Source organism: Xiphophorus hellerii, chromosome 17 (genome assembly GCF_003331165.1).
Source record: "Xiphophorus hellerii strain 12219 chromosome 17, Xiphophorus_hellerii-4.1, whole genome shotgun sequence".
NCBI lineage: Eukaryota > Metazoa > Chordata > Actinopteri > Cyprinodontiformes > Poeciliidae > Xiphophorus > Xiphophorus hellerii.
Genome location: NC_045688.1, coordinates 10,044,635 through 10,061,366, shown reverse-complemented (window position 1 = coordinate 10,061,366; position 16,732 = coordinate 10,044,635). Strand labels below are relative to the sequence as shown.

Here is a 16,732-nt window from a genome sequence, read left to right as displayed (position 1 = left end):
CTATCGTTTTTTAAAAAATTGAGATAATCCCTTAAAACGTAAAGTATCAACCAGCAGGAGGATATCTGAAAAAGAAACAAAATCCACATTTGTGAAACAGACAGCAGCACAGATGCGCTTTTTATCCTCTTTATTTCAGTTTTGCCAAGCAGACTGAATCTCGTAAGAGCGGGGAACACAGGTGGTCACACAATTTGCAAAAATGACACCAGTGAGAATAAGATGTTCTCGGTTATGTGTTGCCATTTGCGCCGGCGTCGCATTTTGAGTGAACAAAGACAGTGCTGTTACCAAACGGACAAACATGGATGACAGCATGAAGATAGCCCTGTAGCTCTTTGGGGACAACCTGACAAAACCGATTCATCTCGCAGTCCAAGCACAAAACGACGCAGACACACAACAAAACCAGAGTTTTGCATAAACATTTAGTTTCTTCCCTTTTTCTCCCATAAAATCTCATTCAGTTTGAAAGTAGACAACACCGCCCACCCAGTTCTCCTCAGACTTTACGTTAAATACTTCTTGTAGTTAGAGGGAAGCTCTGTGGTCCTGTGAATACAGCAATGATTCAACAAATACAAGTTTTTGGTAAGCTAAAGTTTTCTTCTTATAAAACTGGATACCAACCACGCCAAACAAATGGGTCTACTCCCTTAATTAGCAGCGATCCTCCATTCTGTCAGATGTGGCGCCCCTCATGGTTGTGTACTCGGACTCCTTCAAAGTGTATTTTTTCAGAGAAACACAACTGTTGCTAATTGATTTCACTCCGAAACGTTCACTTAACACTTCCCACACCCCAATAAATTATATGATTGATATTGGACAAATACTTTTTAAAACTGCTTTGAGTTCTTCAGCATTAGATGCATCACAATTCTTCATTCATCTCCAGTGCAGTGGACCTCCGCTTGTTCGCAATTCGGTTTTCGTAGATTTTTCTTCGGAACATGAATCTTCTCGAATCTTCTAAGTAAATCTAATTTGTTTGAAAGAAAATGCCCCTAAAATACCTTGACGGAGTGCAAATGGTGTCGTTTGTGAAGCAGCTAATACAGGAGCGCCACTAGCTTTCATTGGTGCTGATGGCACAGAAATGACGTAATTAGATCAGCGGCCATTTTAGCTTCAGACGAACAGGAGTGGTGAGCTGTGTTTTGGGGGAAACATCTGTGCATCTGAACAGCTGATATAGTTTGTGATTGAGGTTATTTAATACGTACAATTTAAGGCCGACCAATATTTGGAAATAAACTCAAGATGAAGAACTGTTTTATACGACACCGAGCTGATTTAGTGACATTGTTGTCACTAAATGTTGATGTTGTTGATATCCAATTGATTCACAGGCTTTTCCGAAATTATATTTAATTGGAAAAATGAACTGCAAAGCATCGATGAATCAATATTTTTACCTAGACTGATTGCCGAGCAGGAACTTGGCAAGGTTAACCCAGACAACGCAGTGCTAGCTTGTGCTAGCTAGCATTCTGTTTGTAGCCAGAACAAACAAGATAGTGCATTCTTTCTGCTAAATTTGAATACTCTGTGTTTCAACCACCATTTTTTAAGCTTCCCGTCACTGAGCTTCTGTATCGTAAAGCAAAACAGAGATCATCAAACAGACGCTCTTCAGATGTCGCCATTTTGTTTGTCCGATCAGCGCCACCAACGGACATGAGTGGAGATATGGAAGAGTGTAGATGTTGGCTTTTACGGTAATGCTAAAACAGTTTCCACCGTGTATATCAATGCAAATTAAGATATATTTTGTGTTTTTAGCTGTTAAAGTCGGTAGCTGGGTGTTTTTAAACGGGACACCGGGGGTCCACTGCACTTTATTTTAAAATTTTAGAGGTTATCCTCTCAAAACCCTGATTAGGACCATTTTAAAGAACCATCTAGAGTTTGTACTACACTATATAAATAAACTCCACTCTGATGTACTATTATTTATATAAACCACACTGCTGAGGTCTAACACACAATCAGACTTGCTTTTTTGGTGCAAGTATAAAGATGTAAAAGTAGTAAACCCAGTTCAGTACAAACAGCTGTACAAACAAAGTAGATGAGCATTCAAAGACATCCCGGTCGTAAATTAGCCAGAAGCCAGCCTAAGTTGTCTCAGCGTTCTGATGTCGTGTGGGCAAATCGTCTGAACTGTCATCTTAAAAAGGCAGTAGATGCACATAATGCAAGACATATTCGAGAATAAAACAAAATAAAATAAAAATAACTACGTAGAGTTCGTCCACCTCTGCTGCAATGATGCAATTCAAGTATGGAAAACAGAGCTGTGACAAGGCAGGAGGTCAGGGAAAGAAGTGGGAAGTCACACAGAAGGCGTATCGTTGCATATATAATTGGCCACTTTGAAGGAAACATTAGGTAGAAAATAAAAAGACAACACTTTCTTTGTAGGACAGGGTTTTTCTGACCGGGAATGTCAAGTTTCCCCAACTCAACCAGTAACTACATAGCAAATAGACCTCGTTATTTTCCTTCTGTCAGCCGCAGACGTCCACGTAGAGAGCCCTGTTTGTCCACGTCAGGAACGTCTGAGTTTAAGGTGACTTTTTTTTGTTTTGTTTTTTTGTTGTTTTACCGCTGACAGCTGAAGGCGAAGGCTGCCTGTCTCCGGCTCAAGGCTGTCAGGAAGACTCAGTTGGTTAAGGTGCTGGAAGCACGGAAGTAGGAGAGGAACTTGAAACAGAGGCTGACCACAAAGTACCAGATGTTTCTGGCCATCTGGGAGCGGGCGATGAACACCCGCCAGATGAAGACCACCAGCAGGGTGTTGAAGGTGTACCGGATGTTTCTCAACCTGGAGGACAACCAAAAGACACCAATAAGGTCCAAACCCAGACCTTTCATTTAACCCTTGACCTGCAGTAATGGGTAGCCAATAGTGCAGGTCTTTAAAAACATAACTAGGATTGATCAGAAAAGCTTTAAAAAATCATAAATTCTCTTTAAATAATCACATCTTCTACATAAAACATGTAAAATTTTACACTCATGATCTCCAAACGTTTGTGCAACATAATTCTGACACAACTCACTGTTTTCACAGAGTTACTGTTTGTTAAAAAGCTAAATTTACATAAAATGATTGCCCCTCCCAAAGTCTCACAAAGAAAAGGCGGGAATAACCATAGCAACCGGTTCTGTCCCTCTGTAGCTTTATTTGTTTTATATCAAGAAACTTCCAACTATTTAATGCACCTCAAGTTGTTACCGTTTTATAAAAAGCAAAATCTGCATTTAAACAAATACAATTAAAAAAAAGGATTGCTCGTCCCCCGTTCGCATGGAGAAAAGGCGGGAAAAACCATAACAACCAGCATAGCAACCAGTGCTCAGCTCTTTGTCCCTCAGTAGCTTTAAGTAACTTCCACCTATTTAAAACACCTAAAGTTGTGCAATCAAATATTTGATAAGTTTTTTTATTCAATGTATCATTTTCACAATTACTGTTTGATTAAAAGCTAAATCTACATTTAAATAACAAAAAAAGGATTTCCCCTCCCCCACTTCACAGAGAAATGGCGGGAGTAACTATAGCAACCAGTGCTCAGCTCTTTGTCCTTCAGTAGCTTTAGCTATTTTTATATCATAAAGTAACTTCCACCTATTTAATACATCCAATTAGTAGGGTTTTCTCTAAAAATATTCCAATAAAGTATTTTTATAGTTGACTTACTTTCGAAGATGCTGCCTGGCAGCAGGAATGTCGGACATGTCTTCATTCAGGACGTACTTCTTGGTGCCGATACAGTAATTCTCAATGTATTCGGGCCAGTTCAGTTGGCGCACGTCAAAGTTAAATGTCTGGGAAAACAAATTCAATTCAAATTCAGAAATACTTCACTGGACCCAAAGGGAAATTCAATAAAACAAAAACCACAGAGGAAGAATGCTGACACTGAAGCAAGGATGGAGTCAGAAACACATTTTCAAGACGTTAAATAACAAAAAAGTTCATTTTAAAGATTATCTGCATTCAGACTAATAAATTTAATTAACCAAAACTCTTTGGTGCTTTTTTCCCTTAAAACACTTGACAAAATAAAACTGATTAATCACATTTTTGGTTTTTGAAGATTTAATTTTTGAGAAAATCTGGACTTTTTTTTTTAAAACCAATACTCTCCTGGGGTTTCCATAGTGATGAGTGATGTCAGCGAGCCCAGGCGGCCATCTTGTTTGATAAGTGTCTTTTACAGCTTCTACTTATTTGGACTTTGAATTGAGGTTGATTTAATGACAGAATATTAGGACGAGGCTATCATATTTTATTTTTTTAATCACAAGAATAATGTTATAATGAAATCGTACAACAATAAAGTGAGAATAAAGAGTTAGTGTTGCCAGAACAAAGACTTTATATGAGGAGAATAAAGTAATAAATAGTAAAAAATTAAATGAGGAACGTTGAGCATCTTGTAAAATTAAACTTTGAATAAGTTTTACAATATTTCATCTTTTAACACATCAGATTAAATATATTGACAACTCTAGAAGAGCTTTTCTTAATGAAATGACTTTTTTTGTTGTGACTTTAGGACTTTATTCTGCTGACTTTATGACTCTTTTCTGAGCCACGTTTTAATATTTAGTTTTTCAGAAGGGATAATTGAAACAACAGCCAGTTTTTGAAAATATTTTCTGTCAATGTAATCTGTGTTTTTGGAAAAGAAGCCAAACAAGATCTGGGATTTTATTTTTAAGCCTCATCATCCAGATGTAGCGTTTGCTGTATCTACAGTTATGATTATATAATTGATCGGTAACAAACTGAACGTTTTGGTTGGAAGAACAACATCACACATCATCTCTGTGAGACATGGTGGTGTCGTCATTGTCACGTTTATTTTTACTGGTTTTGGTTTCAACCTGACATAAAGGGGTGTGAATGCTTCTGCAGGAAGGCGTTCAGGCTGACCTTTCGGTCCTCGGGGGTCAGCTGGCCCATCAGCATGCTCATGTTCTCCGAGTTCCACTCCCAGTCCTGGCTGCTGAAGTACTCCAGCAGGTGGATCGCCTTGTGCAGCCGGTTGAAGATGCGCATCATCCTGCAGGGAAGCACAAAACTTCAATGAAGACAAACATTTTCGTCACGGAGCAAACCGAGGAAACGGATATTTGCTGTTCTCACTGCGGCTTCTGTCCACACAGACGGAGGAAGAGGTCGTAGATGAAGGCCGGGAACTTGTGGCTGACCAGGATCCAGTACTGGTTGATCAGGTAGTTGGAGGTGATGTTGGCGTTGGGTCTGCGGAAAGCCTGCTCCAACGGGTTCCTCTTAAAGGACGACATGACATGGTGCTCTGTCAGGACACAAAAACACACAAAACGATTAATCACCATTAATCAGTTATTGAAATCAACTAATTTGGTGATGGATTAATCGTTATACAGACTCTAAAAATCTTACGAGACTTTGTAATTATTGGCACTGCAAACATACGTCAGAAATTGGAACAAATCTTCATTTGTTATTTTTACACAATAATTGATGTTGACAACAAATTTAAGTCGTTTTAATGGGAAACTAATTTAAAGACGAAAATAATTGGACTGATTTGGAGTTAAATAAGAGACATAAAGGAGGGTGAAGACCAGGGCTGAAATTAATTGGATTAATTGTTTATGGAAATAATCGTCTGATTAATAATCGTTAACTGGAGTATACAAAATCAAAAACACACTCAGAGCAGAAATTAGGACAAAACTGTACAGAAATATATACATGTTGCATTTAAGATAAAAAAAAATCCTTTGTAAATTTGTTCTAAAGTGGAATCATTTGAGCTTCTCTTTGTTAAAATCCTGCAAAAACCAAAACCCCCAAATTCAGCAGATTTTAAGATTCAATTAAAAAAACTAATCAATTAATTTGCAAGTGATAAAGTATGCGCTTTTATTTTTAGGCAATGAAATGTTTATTTTCTTGTTTGAAAGAAGGAATTACTTGGATATTTTTATGCATTTCTAATATTGTCTAACAGAATATGCCAATTTTTTTTTTTATTCAAATAATTAACAAATAATCGTTAGTTGCAGCTCTAATCTCAACATTTTTATTGAGTTCAGCTTTGTTCGGATCGGGAGAACGAGGTGAGAGGAGAATATTTTTTAAATCCAGATAATGAAAAATGTCTTTGGAAAGCGTTTCCTGTGAAATCCTGAGGGAACAGAAGGTTTCTGCGTTTCGGATAATCCCCACTAAGCTCTGCCTCCCTGATGCAGCAATAAAACCAGCTAAACGCCACGACGACATCTTAAAGTGCAACGTTCATCACCACCTTTATGACAGGTAGAGCCTCTCAGAAGGATCCTAACATCCCACGGTAACCTTTGACCTTTATCACGACACCCACTCCAGTGTCCACATGCGACCAGCAGACGTTACGTCACAGACTGGGCCTCGTTTCCATGCCAACAGAAGCGGGGCGGCTGCAGGGGGCCGAGATGAGTGGATGAGCCAGCTGCGGATCGATAACATCTGGAACATCTGGATCTACAGAAACCATCTGGTTGTGGTTCCTGTGTGAAGTTTGTTAACGTGGGAGCGGAAGCAGCGAAGGGATCGGTTTGATGATTTAGACTTAAAATTAGATTTAAAGTACAAACAAACGTTATCAAGGATCATTGATGGAGGGAAGAACGGATGGCTGGAAAAATAAAAAGTAGAAAAGAAAAGAAAAAACAACAGAAAACTAAAGAAAATAAGAAAAGGAATAAAAGAGGGAAAAATTAGAAAAAGGGAAGGAAAAGAGAAAGAACAATTTCTCACTTAATGAAATGAGAAATGAAAATGGGAAAAAGAAAAGTAGAGTAGATGGACATGCAGACAGATAGATGGATGGATGGACAAACTGAGTCATAAAAGTCTGGATGGATGGAGGGATGATTGGACAGATGGATGGACAGATAGATGGCTATCTATAGTTTTTCTTGTCAATAACAGAATTAGGAATAAAGTTTGGGATTTCAGATGTTTCCATTGGTTTCATGTCATCAGATTCAGATCAACGCAGATAAATTGACTCTCATTCGGTAATGAGGAGCTCCTTCAGCAGCTGCAGTCCAGCGACGATGGAGGATTATGAACGAGCGTTTCCCCTCAACAGAAGAATTAATTAGCAATCACCGGGTTAATCTCTGACATTTCTCCAGACTAATCCTTAACGACAGTCTGGGTTGTTATTTAGCGTGGGAGTCCACAATCTACAGATGAGAATTAATCTCTGCTTCAGTAAACATCCAGTCTGGATGAGTTTCCAGACATTTTCTACGTCTGTCCAGCAGGTGGCAGCCTTTCCTAGCCTTAATCCTCCACTACAACCACAACCAGGCGTCATGGCAGCCACATAGAGTCAGAGGCGGCTGATTGATCTGTGATGAAGTGGCGAACTGAGACGATGGGCCCAAACCGCCGTATCGACCTGCAGCGGCGGGCTGCTGTTAGCATCAGAGCGGCGCGTACTCACCGATCTCCCCCCAGTGGAACGGGTTGATGCCGCCAGTCGTGCAGTTGTACACCAGAGCCGTTTTAGGCCTGCAAAAACAAGAGAGCGCAAGGTCCAAAAGTGCCTTAAGATGTGATTATCGTGTCTGTTTTAGACACGATAAATGTTCGTATTTTAACTGCGCCGTCCAAACGTTTTGCCCCTTGGAACAAAAAACGGCAAATTAGATCTACTGACCGACCACAAGACCCATTAAAAATGGAAATAAACATTTCTTTTTAGGTTTTACCTCCTCAATAAACCAAATTTTTATAAAATCTGTTGTAGGGCTGCAGCTAACTATTTTAGTTATCAATTATTCTGACGATTAATCGACTAATCGGATAAAAAACATTGACACAATCTGCAGATTTTTAATTTAACTACTTTTTTTTTACACAATATAGAAATACATTAAAAGATGCAAAGATACATAAATAAATTTGTTAAATAAAAAAATAAACATTTTATTACCAAAAATGCAACAACATGGCATTTATTTAGGAAATGCTTGATTACTTTCAGCAAAAGAGGAATCTGCAGCTAAAAAAAATCCAATTAATAATTTCAACCCTAATATTTATGCTTTAAATTGACTATAAACACTCTAGTTATCAATTAACCAAATACTAAATTAGTAGACGACCATTTTAATGATCAATTAATCACGATTAATCGTTTCAGTCCCAATTCTGTTTGATTCTTGATGACTCTCTCACATAAATTGGAGGTTTTGGAGAGGCCCAGTCAAAGTCTGGACTTAAATACAACTGAATGAGAGTATCCTGCTTTTAAAGTGTAAAGCAGTAGAAATGGATCCTTCATCAGATTAAAAAACCTTAAATATGCCCTTTACTGCCAGGATCAGCCCAAATTAAACTCGGCGCTGGGCAGCTGCCAATCTTCAGTTTCCCTGGAATCTTTGGCCCTTAAAAAGGGAGCGGCTGCGTTTTTCCAACTCGTTCCCTGCAAGCGGAACGTCTGACTCGGTCTGAGTCAACTGAACAAAACATTTCCAGACCGGAGGAGGGAATCACAGCCTCCGACTCACAGGCGAAGAAGAAGTTAAACGCTTCAGATTAAACCTGCAGCAGATTTTCCTGCTTTAAACTTTTTCTTCTTCGTCAAAATTCACACACATTTTAGTCACTAACAGGGTTTCCCCGCATCTGATCGGCCATTTTTATGGCGACGCTTCAAACTTTTTCAGACATGAAAAATAAATGATAAAAGTTCAATTTGTGTTTTTGAATTTAGCGTAAATATTTCAGTTTTAAATTTGCAAAAAAGAGACAAGAAACTAGAAGAGAGGAAAGCAAGGAAGGAGACAAGGAAGGAAGGGAGGTCAGAAGGAAGGAAAGAAAAGCTAGAAGTGGGACTCAAGGATGGAAGGAAGAAAAAGGAAAGAAGAAAAACATGACAAGGAATGCTGAGGAAGGAGGGTAGAGAACAAGGAAAAGAAGAAGAAAAAATGAGGTAGGAAGGAGACAAAGTAGAGAGAAAGAAAGGAAGAAAGGAGGGAAGAAAAAAGGAGACAAGGACTAGAGGCATGAAGGTAGGAAACAAGGAAAGAAAGGAAAACACATGAAAGGAAGAAAAAAGAAGACAAGGAGTTAAGAGAGGAATGAAGGAAACAAAAAAGGAAGCAAAGAAAAATTAAGGAAGGAGAAAAGAAGGAAGAAAAAAAGGAGACAAGAAGTGTAGAGGAAAGAAGGAAGGAACAAAGGACTTGAAGATAAAAGAAAGTAAGAGAGGAAAGGAGTCAAGCCGGTCTATAATCTATAAGTAAAAATCTAATTCCCACCTGAGTGGAGGAGCTAAGCCCCGCCCACAGACCCACCTGTGCACAGCGGTGTACCAGCCGGCGGCCAGGGTCAGGTTGATGACGACGTCGACGGGGATCAGGTCGGCCACGGCGTCGTTGTTGGCCCTCATGGTGCGCAGGATCCCCTTCCCCGCCTGGCAACACAACACCAGATTAGCTTAATCCTAATCCGGCTGCCGGACGAACGAAAGCTGATCGGGTTCACTCACCGCGATGAAGACGCCGCTCGGCCCGTTGAAGTTGTCGATCCAACCCTGAGGAGAAAGAGAAGACGGTGAAGAGGCGGAGAGAAACACAGGAAGTGAATATTCAGATTAGGACATTTTCCAAGATGGCCGCCGTTTTTAAGCCTCTTAAACTAATTATTGCCATAAAGTGTGATAGATTTTAACGACTTGGATGAACTTTATGTCCCATTGTGTGTTTTCTACTTTGTTCTTCCTGTTCATAAAACTTTAAACTAACAAAATGTAGTAAAATCGGAAACTGAGGACGTTTCTGTGTGCGAGTCTCACACCAGTCATGAAGGTGTGACAGAGAAAAACACCGTCTTAACCTTTAGCATTAGCTTCTGCTATTTTTATGAGTTTTACGGTTTAGCATTAGCTTCTGCAAAAGTTTTATGTCTTTATTGCTTTATCGTTAGTTTCTGCAATTTTTTATGCGTTTCGGGGTTTAGCATTTGATTTGTGTAACAGTTAAGCCTTAGTAGAGCTAAAGATTTTTTTAAGTGGTTTAGCATTAGCTTATGCAATTTTTTTATGTGTCTAACAGTTCAGCATTAGCTTACGCTATTTTTGTGTGTTTAGTATAAAAAAAATTATAAACACATTTTTAATTAGTGTAAAAAATTTACTTGAGCAAAGTTTAGCATTAGCTGTTTAGCAACAGCTAACACTATTTTCTTTGTGTATGTAGCGATTTAGCATAGCTAGGATTCTAGTTGATCAAATTAGTGGTTATTCAACCTAATGTTTTGGTTAGCTGTGCCCACCACTTGCAATAACTACTACAAAGTTTACTGCAAACATGTATTACAGTCATGGCGGCCATCTTGAAAACTGTCCACCAAAAAAAGGAAACACAAGATGATTGATTTCTATGTGATTTGACAACAAACAATCTGAAAAAAATGTTTTTGGCAGAAATGTACTGATTATCTTCTTTATCTACAATGTCCCTAAATGCAGATAGATCAATACTCCAACCGCCATAAAAAAACAAGAAGAAAAAGAGCGAGAGAATGGCCATCAGCTGATTGGAGCAGCAGCACATGCGGCGTTGTGTTACTTCCTGTGGTGTTTGCGGTGGGAAGCGGAGAGGAGCAGCACTTGTCAGCTTCACTTAGACTCCATTAAAAATGCATGAAAGCGCTGCTAACAGACTGCTACATGTGTGGAGGGGCCACTGGGGGCCAAATAAACACGACGCACACAAACAGGCGTCTAAATAAGAAGCCCGGTCCGCTTGCAGTGAGAGCCGGGCCCGTTTGAAGAGGCGGACCAGAGCCTGGCAATGCTGCCACCAACAAGATTATACAAATATTAACTCTTATTTTATCAAACACCAATTTTTATTTATTTAATTTGAAATGAAAGTTTTGTATTAACTTTTATTTATTAAAAAAATGTTCATAACATTAATTTAATATCTATTTTTTCTATTTCTATTTTTAAATGTATTGATTTATTTTCGTCAGTTTGAATTTGCTTTTGATTAATTTCTTAATTTTTTGGGTAATTTATATTTTACTAAATAAAATAGTTGATTATTTATCTTAGTTGAACTTACTGCTTTTATTGTTTATGTATTTTTTAAAATATTTCTTTCTTTTGTCTGTTTAAAGAGTCGCTGCCAACTGCAGGCCAATCAATTTTTATTTTTTCAAATACAAATGTTTATAATTTATCATCAATTTTTAAAACAACATTTTTACTAATATTTTTGTCTATTCAGAAAACTGTTTATAATTAGTTTTAATATTTCTAAGATTTATGTTAATTTTATTTTGATTTTTTTTAGATCATTTCTATTTATTGTTGTAAACATATACATTTATCTTCAATTTTAAATTAATTTGTTTATGTATTATTAAAGGAAAGAAATAGTTTATTATTTCTGTTAATTTAACTTACCTTTTTATTATTTGTGTAGTTTTTTAAAAATATTTTTTTAATTCATTCATTCGTTTTTCTGTTTATTAATTTATTTAGGGTCTTTGCCAGCCAAAATCTCAATAAAGAAGTACAAATATATTATTTCATCCTTATATTATCCAAGCTGTTTAGATCGATATCTCAGATATTTGGTTTATTCTGGACACAATTTAATTTAAACATACTAATAATCCTCGGTTTTGCACGTTGCAGTGCAGTAATAGTTGGCCTGTGGACCTACGGGGAAAGGCTCCTGCCAGCTGGCTCCCACTATGGAGGGTCTGATGATGCCAATGTTCAGCTTGTCCTGCTCCTGCTGCACCACGCACTCCGCCAGGGCTTTGGTGTACGTGTACGTGTTGGGCCGGTCGCCGATGAGCCGCGGCGTGATGTCCCGCACGATGCCGTCGTCCATCCACCTGAAACCACAACCAGAAATGTTAAAAACCTCCAAACGAACCGTCCATAGAAAACCAAAAACCATAACGAAAATGTATTTGACATATGTATAGTAGAGTTGAAACGATTAATCGTGATTAATTGGAATAATCATCAACCAACTTAGATATCGATTAATTGTTAACTGGAGTATAGAGACTCAAAAAAAGGCCGGAAACTGTATTTGGATGTTTAAAGAGTTTTTCCTAAAAAACATTAAAGAAAGTCAACAAAAGTCTGGCTGAAACAATTAATCAGATTATTTCTGATTATTAAAATAATTGCCAACTAATTTAGTAATTGATTAATCATTAACTGGAGAATTCAGACTAAAAAAAGGCATTTGGTGAAAGAACAACACAGTCAGAGCAGCAATTAAACCAAAACTGTAAAAACATGTGCATTTTCCATTTAAGATAAAAAACATTGTCTATAAATACGTTCTACTCAAAACTTCTAAAGTAGCAGTTTTAGCTTCTACTTACATTAGAAAAACGCAAACATACCAATAATTTAATTCATTTTTTGAATAAGTAAATAAACATTTTAATGCAATAGAAAAGCATTCTTTTAGTGAACGAGTGATCATTTGTTTCAAAGGATGAATCTGCAGATAAAAATACTTTTAATGTGAAAAGCTCAGGCCTTTCTGCTTGATTTATCAGCTCAGTGTAGAACCGATCTGCTGATTATTTTTTGGATCCATTAGAAAAATATTCTTAAAAGGAGATTTAAAAAAAAAAAATTCACAGAATTTGAACCAGGTGAATCTAAATGTGCTACTCAATCAGATTTCTGGGTAGATTTCTTTTTTTATCTTAATGCAAAATGTAGAGAATTTTTCTAAATTTTTTGGCTTAATTATTGCTCACAGTATTTTGTTCTTTTTGCAAATTATCTTTTGTTTTCAAGTCTGAATACGCCAGTTAATTGATTAATTACGATTAATCGTTAGCGTGAAAGTCGTCCACTCACTCGACAGACTCGATGAGCTTCTTGGGCTCGACCGGCGGCGGGTAGATGATCTCGTCGATGTGCTTACGGTTGCAGTTTGCATAGGCGGTGGAGATGTGAATGAAGGCCTCTAGGTGGTGCATCTGCTGCGCCAGGCTGAGGAGCTGCTGCGTGGCGATCACGTTCAGCTGCAGGGCGTGCCTGCAGGAGAGCGAGAGAGAGAGAGACGGCGCTAAATGTGTGGAGGAGGTAAAGGTTGAGCAGCTGTGACTGCGTGGGAGAGGAGAAGTTTAAGGTCTCTGAATGTTCGTTTGCTGACAGCTTTAAGCTCGCTTTGCAGGAAAAAACACTTTAAATGTTGAGCAATACGACATATAATATATCCTGCAATATGTTGAGCTCTGTATTTCCACTGATTGATCCTTTTAGTTCAGTCAAGTCAAAATATTTAATTCTTCCGCCGCATTAAAAATGCAAAAATATGTCATATTTTACATTTGCCTTAATCGGGGTTTGTACATTTTTCCAATTCAATTCAAGAACTTTTCAAGGTACATTTTCAAACTTTTCCAGCTCCAAACTTTGGAGATAAAAACAAAACAAATGTTTCAATTCACTTTTATTAATGGCGTCATTTATTACTGTTATGTGAAGGTATTCTACATGCTAGAGCAGGAAAAAATAAAATACAACAAAACTTTAGGTTTTGGTCCGAGAACAAAATACTAATTTAACCAAAAGGAAAAAAGAAAAAAGAAATTTCAAACTCAGAAGTTTATTAGTTTTTTCTTGAAAATTTCTGAGAATAAGCTCAACATTTGAGGGTTTTTTGTCTTAGCTCAGAACTCAGAAAGTTCCAAGTTTAATTTTAGAAAACTTCTCAGATAATATCAGTTTTTTCTAGCATTGTTTTTTACTTTTCAAACTCAAATTTCTCTTTTTTTTCAGAAAATTTCTGAGTGTAATTCAAAAGATTTTGAGTTGTTTCTTGTAAACTTTCAACTTTTCAAACTCAGAAATTTCCAAGTTTTATTTGAGAAAATTTCTGAGATTAAAATCAGTTTTTTCTAGCAAATTTACTCATTTTTTTGTATCTGCAGTTGCTCTAACACGCCGCTGTACATTTCTACTTACTAGAAATAAAGAACAAATAAGCATAAAACTCAGTTCTGGTCATTTGAAGTGAATTATTGGGTCAGTTTTTAATAATTCAGCTGCTTGGCTGAGGTTATAACAACCATAATAAACCTGATGTGATCTGGTCCAATTTGAACTGAAATGACATCTTTTATTCTTCCTAAAAGAAGCCGATCCTGAACGAGGCGGGTAAACGTGGTCAGTGGAGCTGTGACGTAAGACGCGGCGGCTCCTGGTGGGCGTTCGGTCCAGCTAAGAAGCGACAGGAAGAGAGACGAGCACGTGTGGGTGTCCGCTCCCCCTGCAGGCGCGTGGAGGGCGTTACGCCAGCAGGCGAAGAGAAAGACGGACAAACCGCAGAGCGTCTTCCTCCAGCTGAGTCACCTCCCATCTGTCTTTGCTGCTGTGATGCAATAACCGACTCTGAAGCTGATAAAAAAATCAAACTTGTCGTTTCTACGATCATACAGTCAGTTTGAACCAAGTCTCCACTGACTGCTTCAGTTTGGATCTGCAGCACAGCTAGCAGCTGCAAAAAGTTAGAAAAATAAATGTTAGCTCAAGTGACGATAACTATGTTTAAATGTTGCTTTTAATCAAAAAGGTGCTGCTACTTGTTGTTTTGGTGATGAAGGTGTTTGTTTTATTTTTTGTCTCGTTATTCAGGGGTGACCCCAGGAGGGGGATTCAAAGGGCCATGGCCCCATGTTGAAAAATGAAGTTCATGTCATAGAAAGGGATACAATCCTCTTCTTCTAGGAAGGCATTAATATAAAACCCAGTAAATAAATAAATAAAATATTTATTTTTCATTTGTCATTATCCCAAAGACAAAAGAGAAGTCCTCTAAAATCAGACGCTAATCTATTTTTGTTCATATTTCAAGGAGAAAGGAGTTGTCTTCTACTGAGGTTGCCTTCAGTGGTTCTTGGTGCAGCGCCCCCGCAGGCGAGGAGGGGAACGGGTAGTGTGAAAATGAATCACAAAAGCTGAAAATGCAACAAATATTTCTATTTCTGTCCCCAATCAAACCAAATCTACAGGACTATCAGGTGTGAAAACGCCCTAAAACAGCTTTAAATTTCAGATTAGCTCACCTACCAGAGGGCCTAATTCATCTTCAGCAGATCTGCAGGACGGATTTATGGAGAGAAACGAATGCTAAAGCAACTTTGGACTTATTAGGGGACCCTGTAGAGCAACTATCGCGCTACACAGGGAGCTGCAGTCAGATGGAAACGACTAGCAGACGATAAAAACCAAAAAATGGAAAAGAGAAAATCAACACCTACAGAGTCAGACGGCCAAAGGAGATTGATGTGAACTCAGCCTCCCAGAAGTCACCAAAAAAAGAGCGCAGGAAAAATAAATCTGACTTTATTACATCTATTTTTCAGTGCATGGGAAACTTAAATGGACCAAACAACACATTTTAGAAGCTTTTTATCTGTATTCAACATTTATTGTGATAAATTTGTAGGAATTATTGTTGACAACTAATATGTTTTTTTTTTTTAAACTGTTGTTTTGTCAAATTTTTTAGTTTTACTGTTTTTCCCCACTGTTTGTTCAATGAAAGCATCAATAAATAATTACAAACAATCACCACATGCAGTTTAGTGAAACAAATCACTTCTTTTTGTTGCTGCTGTTTTGAAGAAGATTACAAATGAGAGTGTTTTAAAAGAGCAATATTAGTATTTGTACCGACGCTTTGCTGTTGTGTTAAATTGTTGCAATTCCAAAAGAATTAGTTATAAATGTTTTGATAAAAACCTGGTTGTGCAGCTTTATTCCTCTATAAATTATCCAATAAAGATGAAACAATTGGACAGAAACAGGGCTTCACTGAAGTATTGTTACTCGCAAACTTTCAACTTTTCAAACTCATATTTCCATGTGCATTTCTTGAACATTTATGACAATAATAGCAACATTTATGAGTTTTTTCTCGCAAATATTTCAGAAATGCTTGTTTACATGTAACAAACAGGCAGAAGAGGGTAGAGTATTCTAAAGTAGCTTTACTTTATCATACTTTCACTGAAGTAAAACTAGAAAGTAACTGTCCAAGAAACTACTCAACAGTAAAAATGTTTTTGGTAAATAACTTTCTCACGTTAAAAGTAATTATTTAATACTTAAAAATTACATCAGACGGACAAAAATGTAAAGTTTTGTCCAAATTCTGGTATTTTAAAGACTAAAATGAAGAAAATGAACATAAATAACATGACAAAAAACATAACAGATTGCTTTTAAAGACTTTTCCAAATCATTACAACAACAAAGGTAAAATGAAATGCTTTAATTGTTGACTGTGTTCTATGACTTTGTATTTTTATGATGTAAACATGAAACTTGAAGCCATTTGTAATTTCTTCTCCTTTCCCAATAAAATTGGAAATGAAAAAAACGGACATTTTATCTTTAAACAACACTGCCCAGCGAGAGTTTCCCCTAAATGATTCTGCAGCATGATGGTGAAACAGTAACAGGAAACCATGAAATTTGACCTAAAACAATGAATCAATGTTTGTTGTAAACTCCTGACCAAAGCAGGAAGCCTGATTTGTTGGGTAAACTGTCACATTGCCTACCATTGATGGCTTCTTTTGTTTTACAAACCATTGATTTCACACCCACATCCCGCTCACTTCCCCTTCTCTGTGAAATCAATCAAACGGCAAATCCACAACAGG

General features: G+C 37.4%; 1 protein-coding gene and 1 long non-coding RNA gene across 3 annotated transcripts in view; one reads left to right on the top strand and one right to left on the bottom strand.

Annotated features, from left to right (window-relative positions):
• Positions 1-113: 113 nt before the first annotated feature.
• LOC116736576 (fatty acyl-CoA reductase 1) overlaps positions 114-16,732 on the bottom strand; it is a 46,377-nt gene continuing 29,758 nt past the window's right edge. Inside the window, exons 4-12 of the mRNA XM_032589107.1 lie at positions 12,915-13,094; positions 11,743-11,920; positions 9,555-9,599; positions 9,361-9,479; positions 7,503-7,570; positions 5,165-5,336; positions 4,952-5,081; positions 3,710-3,837; positions 114-2,830 (exon numbers count right to left, since the gene is read on the bottom strand). Coding sequence (XP_032444998.1) covers positions 2,668-2,830; positions 3,710-3,837; positions 4,952-5,081; positions 5,165-5,336; positions 7,503-7,570; positions 9,361-9,479; positions 9,555-9,599; positions 11,743-11,920; positions 12,915-13,094 — 1,183 coding nt within the window. The 3' untranslated portion in view covers positions 114-2,667. The remainder of the gene's footprint in view (positions 2,831-3,709; positions 3,838-4,951; positions 5,082-5,164; positions 5,337-7,502; positions 7,571-9,360; positions 9,480-9,554; positions 9,600-11,742; positions 11,921-12,914; positions 13,095-16,732) is intronic.
• LOC116736581 (uncharacterized) lies at positions 2,737-15,411 on the top strand. 2 transcript variants are annotated; one of them, XR_004342620.1, is made up of 3 exons: positions 2,737-2,859; positions 4,934-5,253; positions 14,917-15,411. It is a non-coding gene; the product is annotated as an uncharacterized LOC116736581 (long non-coding RNA). The 2 variants fall into 2 exon arrangements; XR_004342621.1 differs by lacking the exon at positions 14,917-15,411 and adding an exon at positions 10,536-11,306.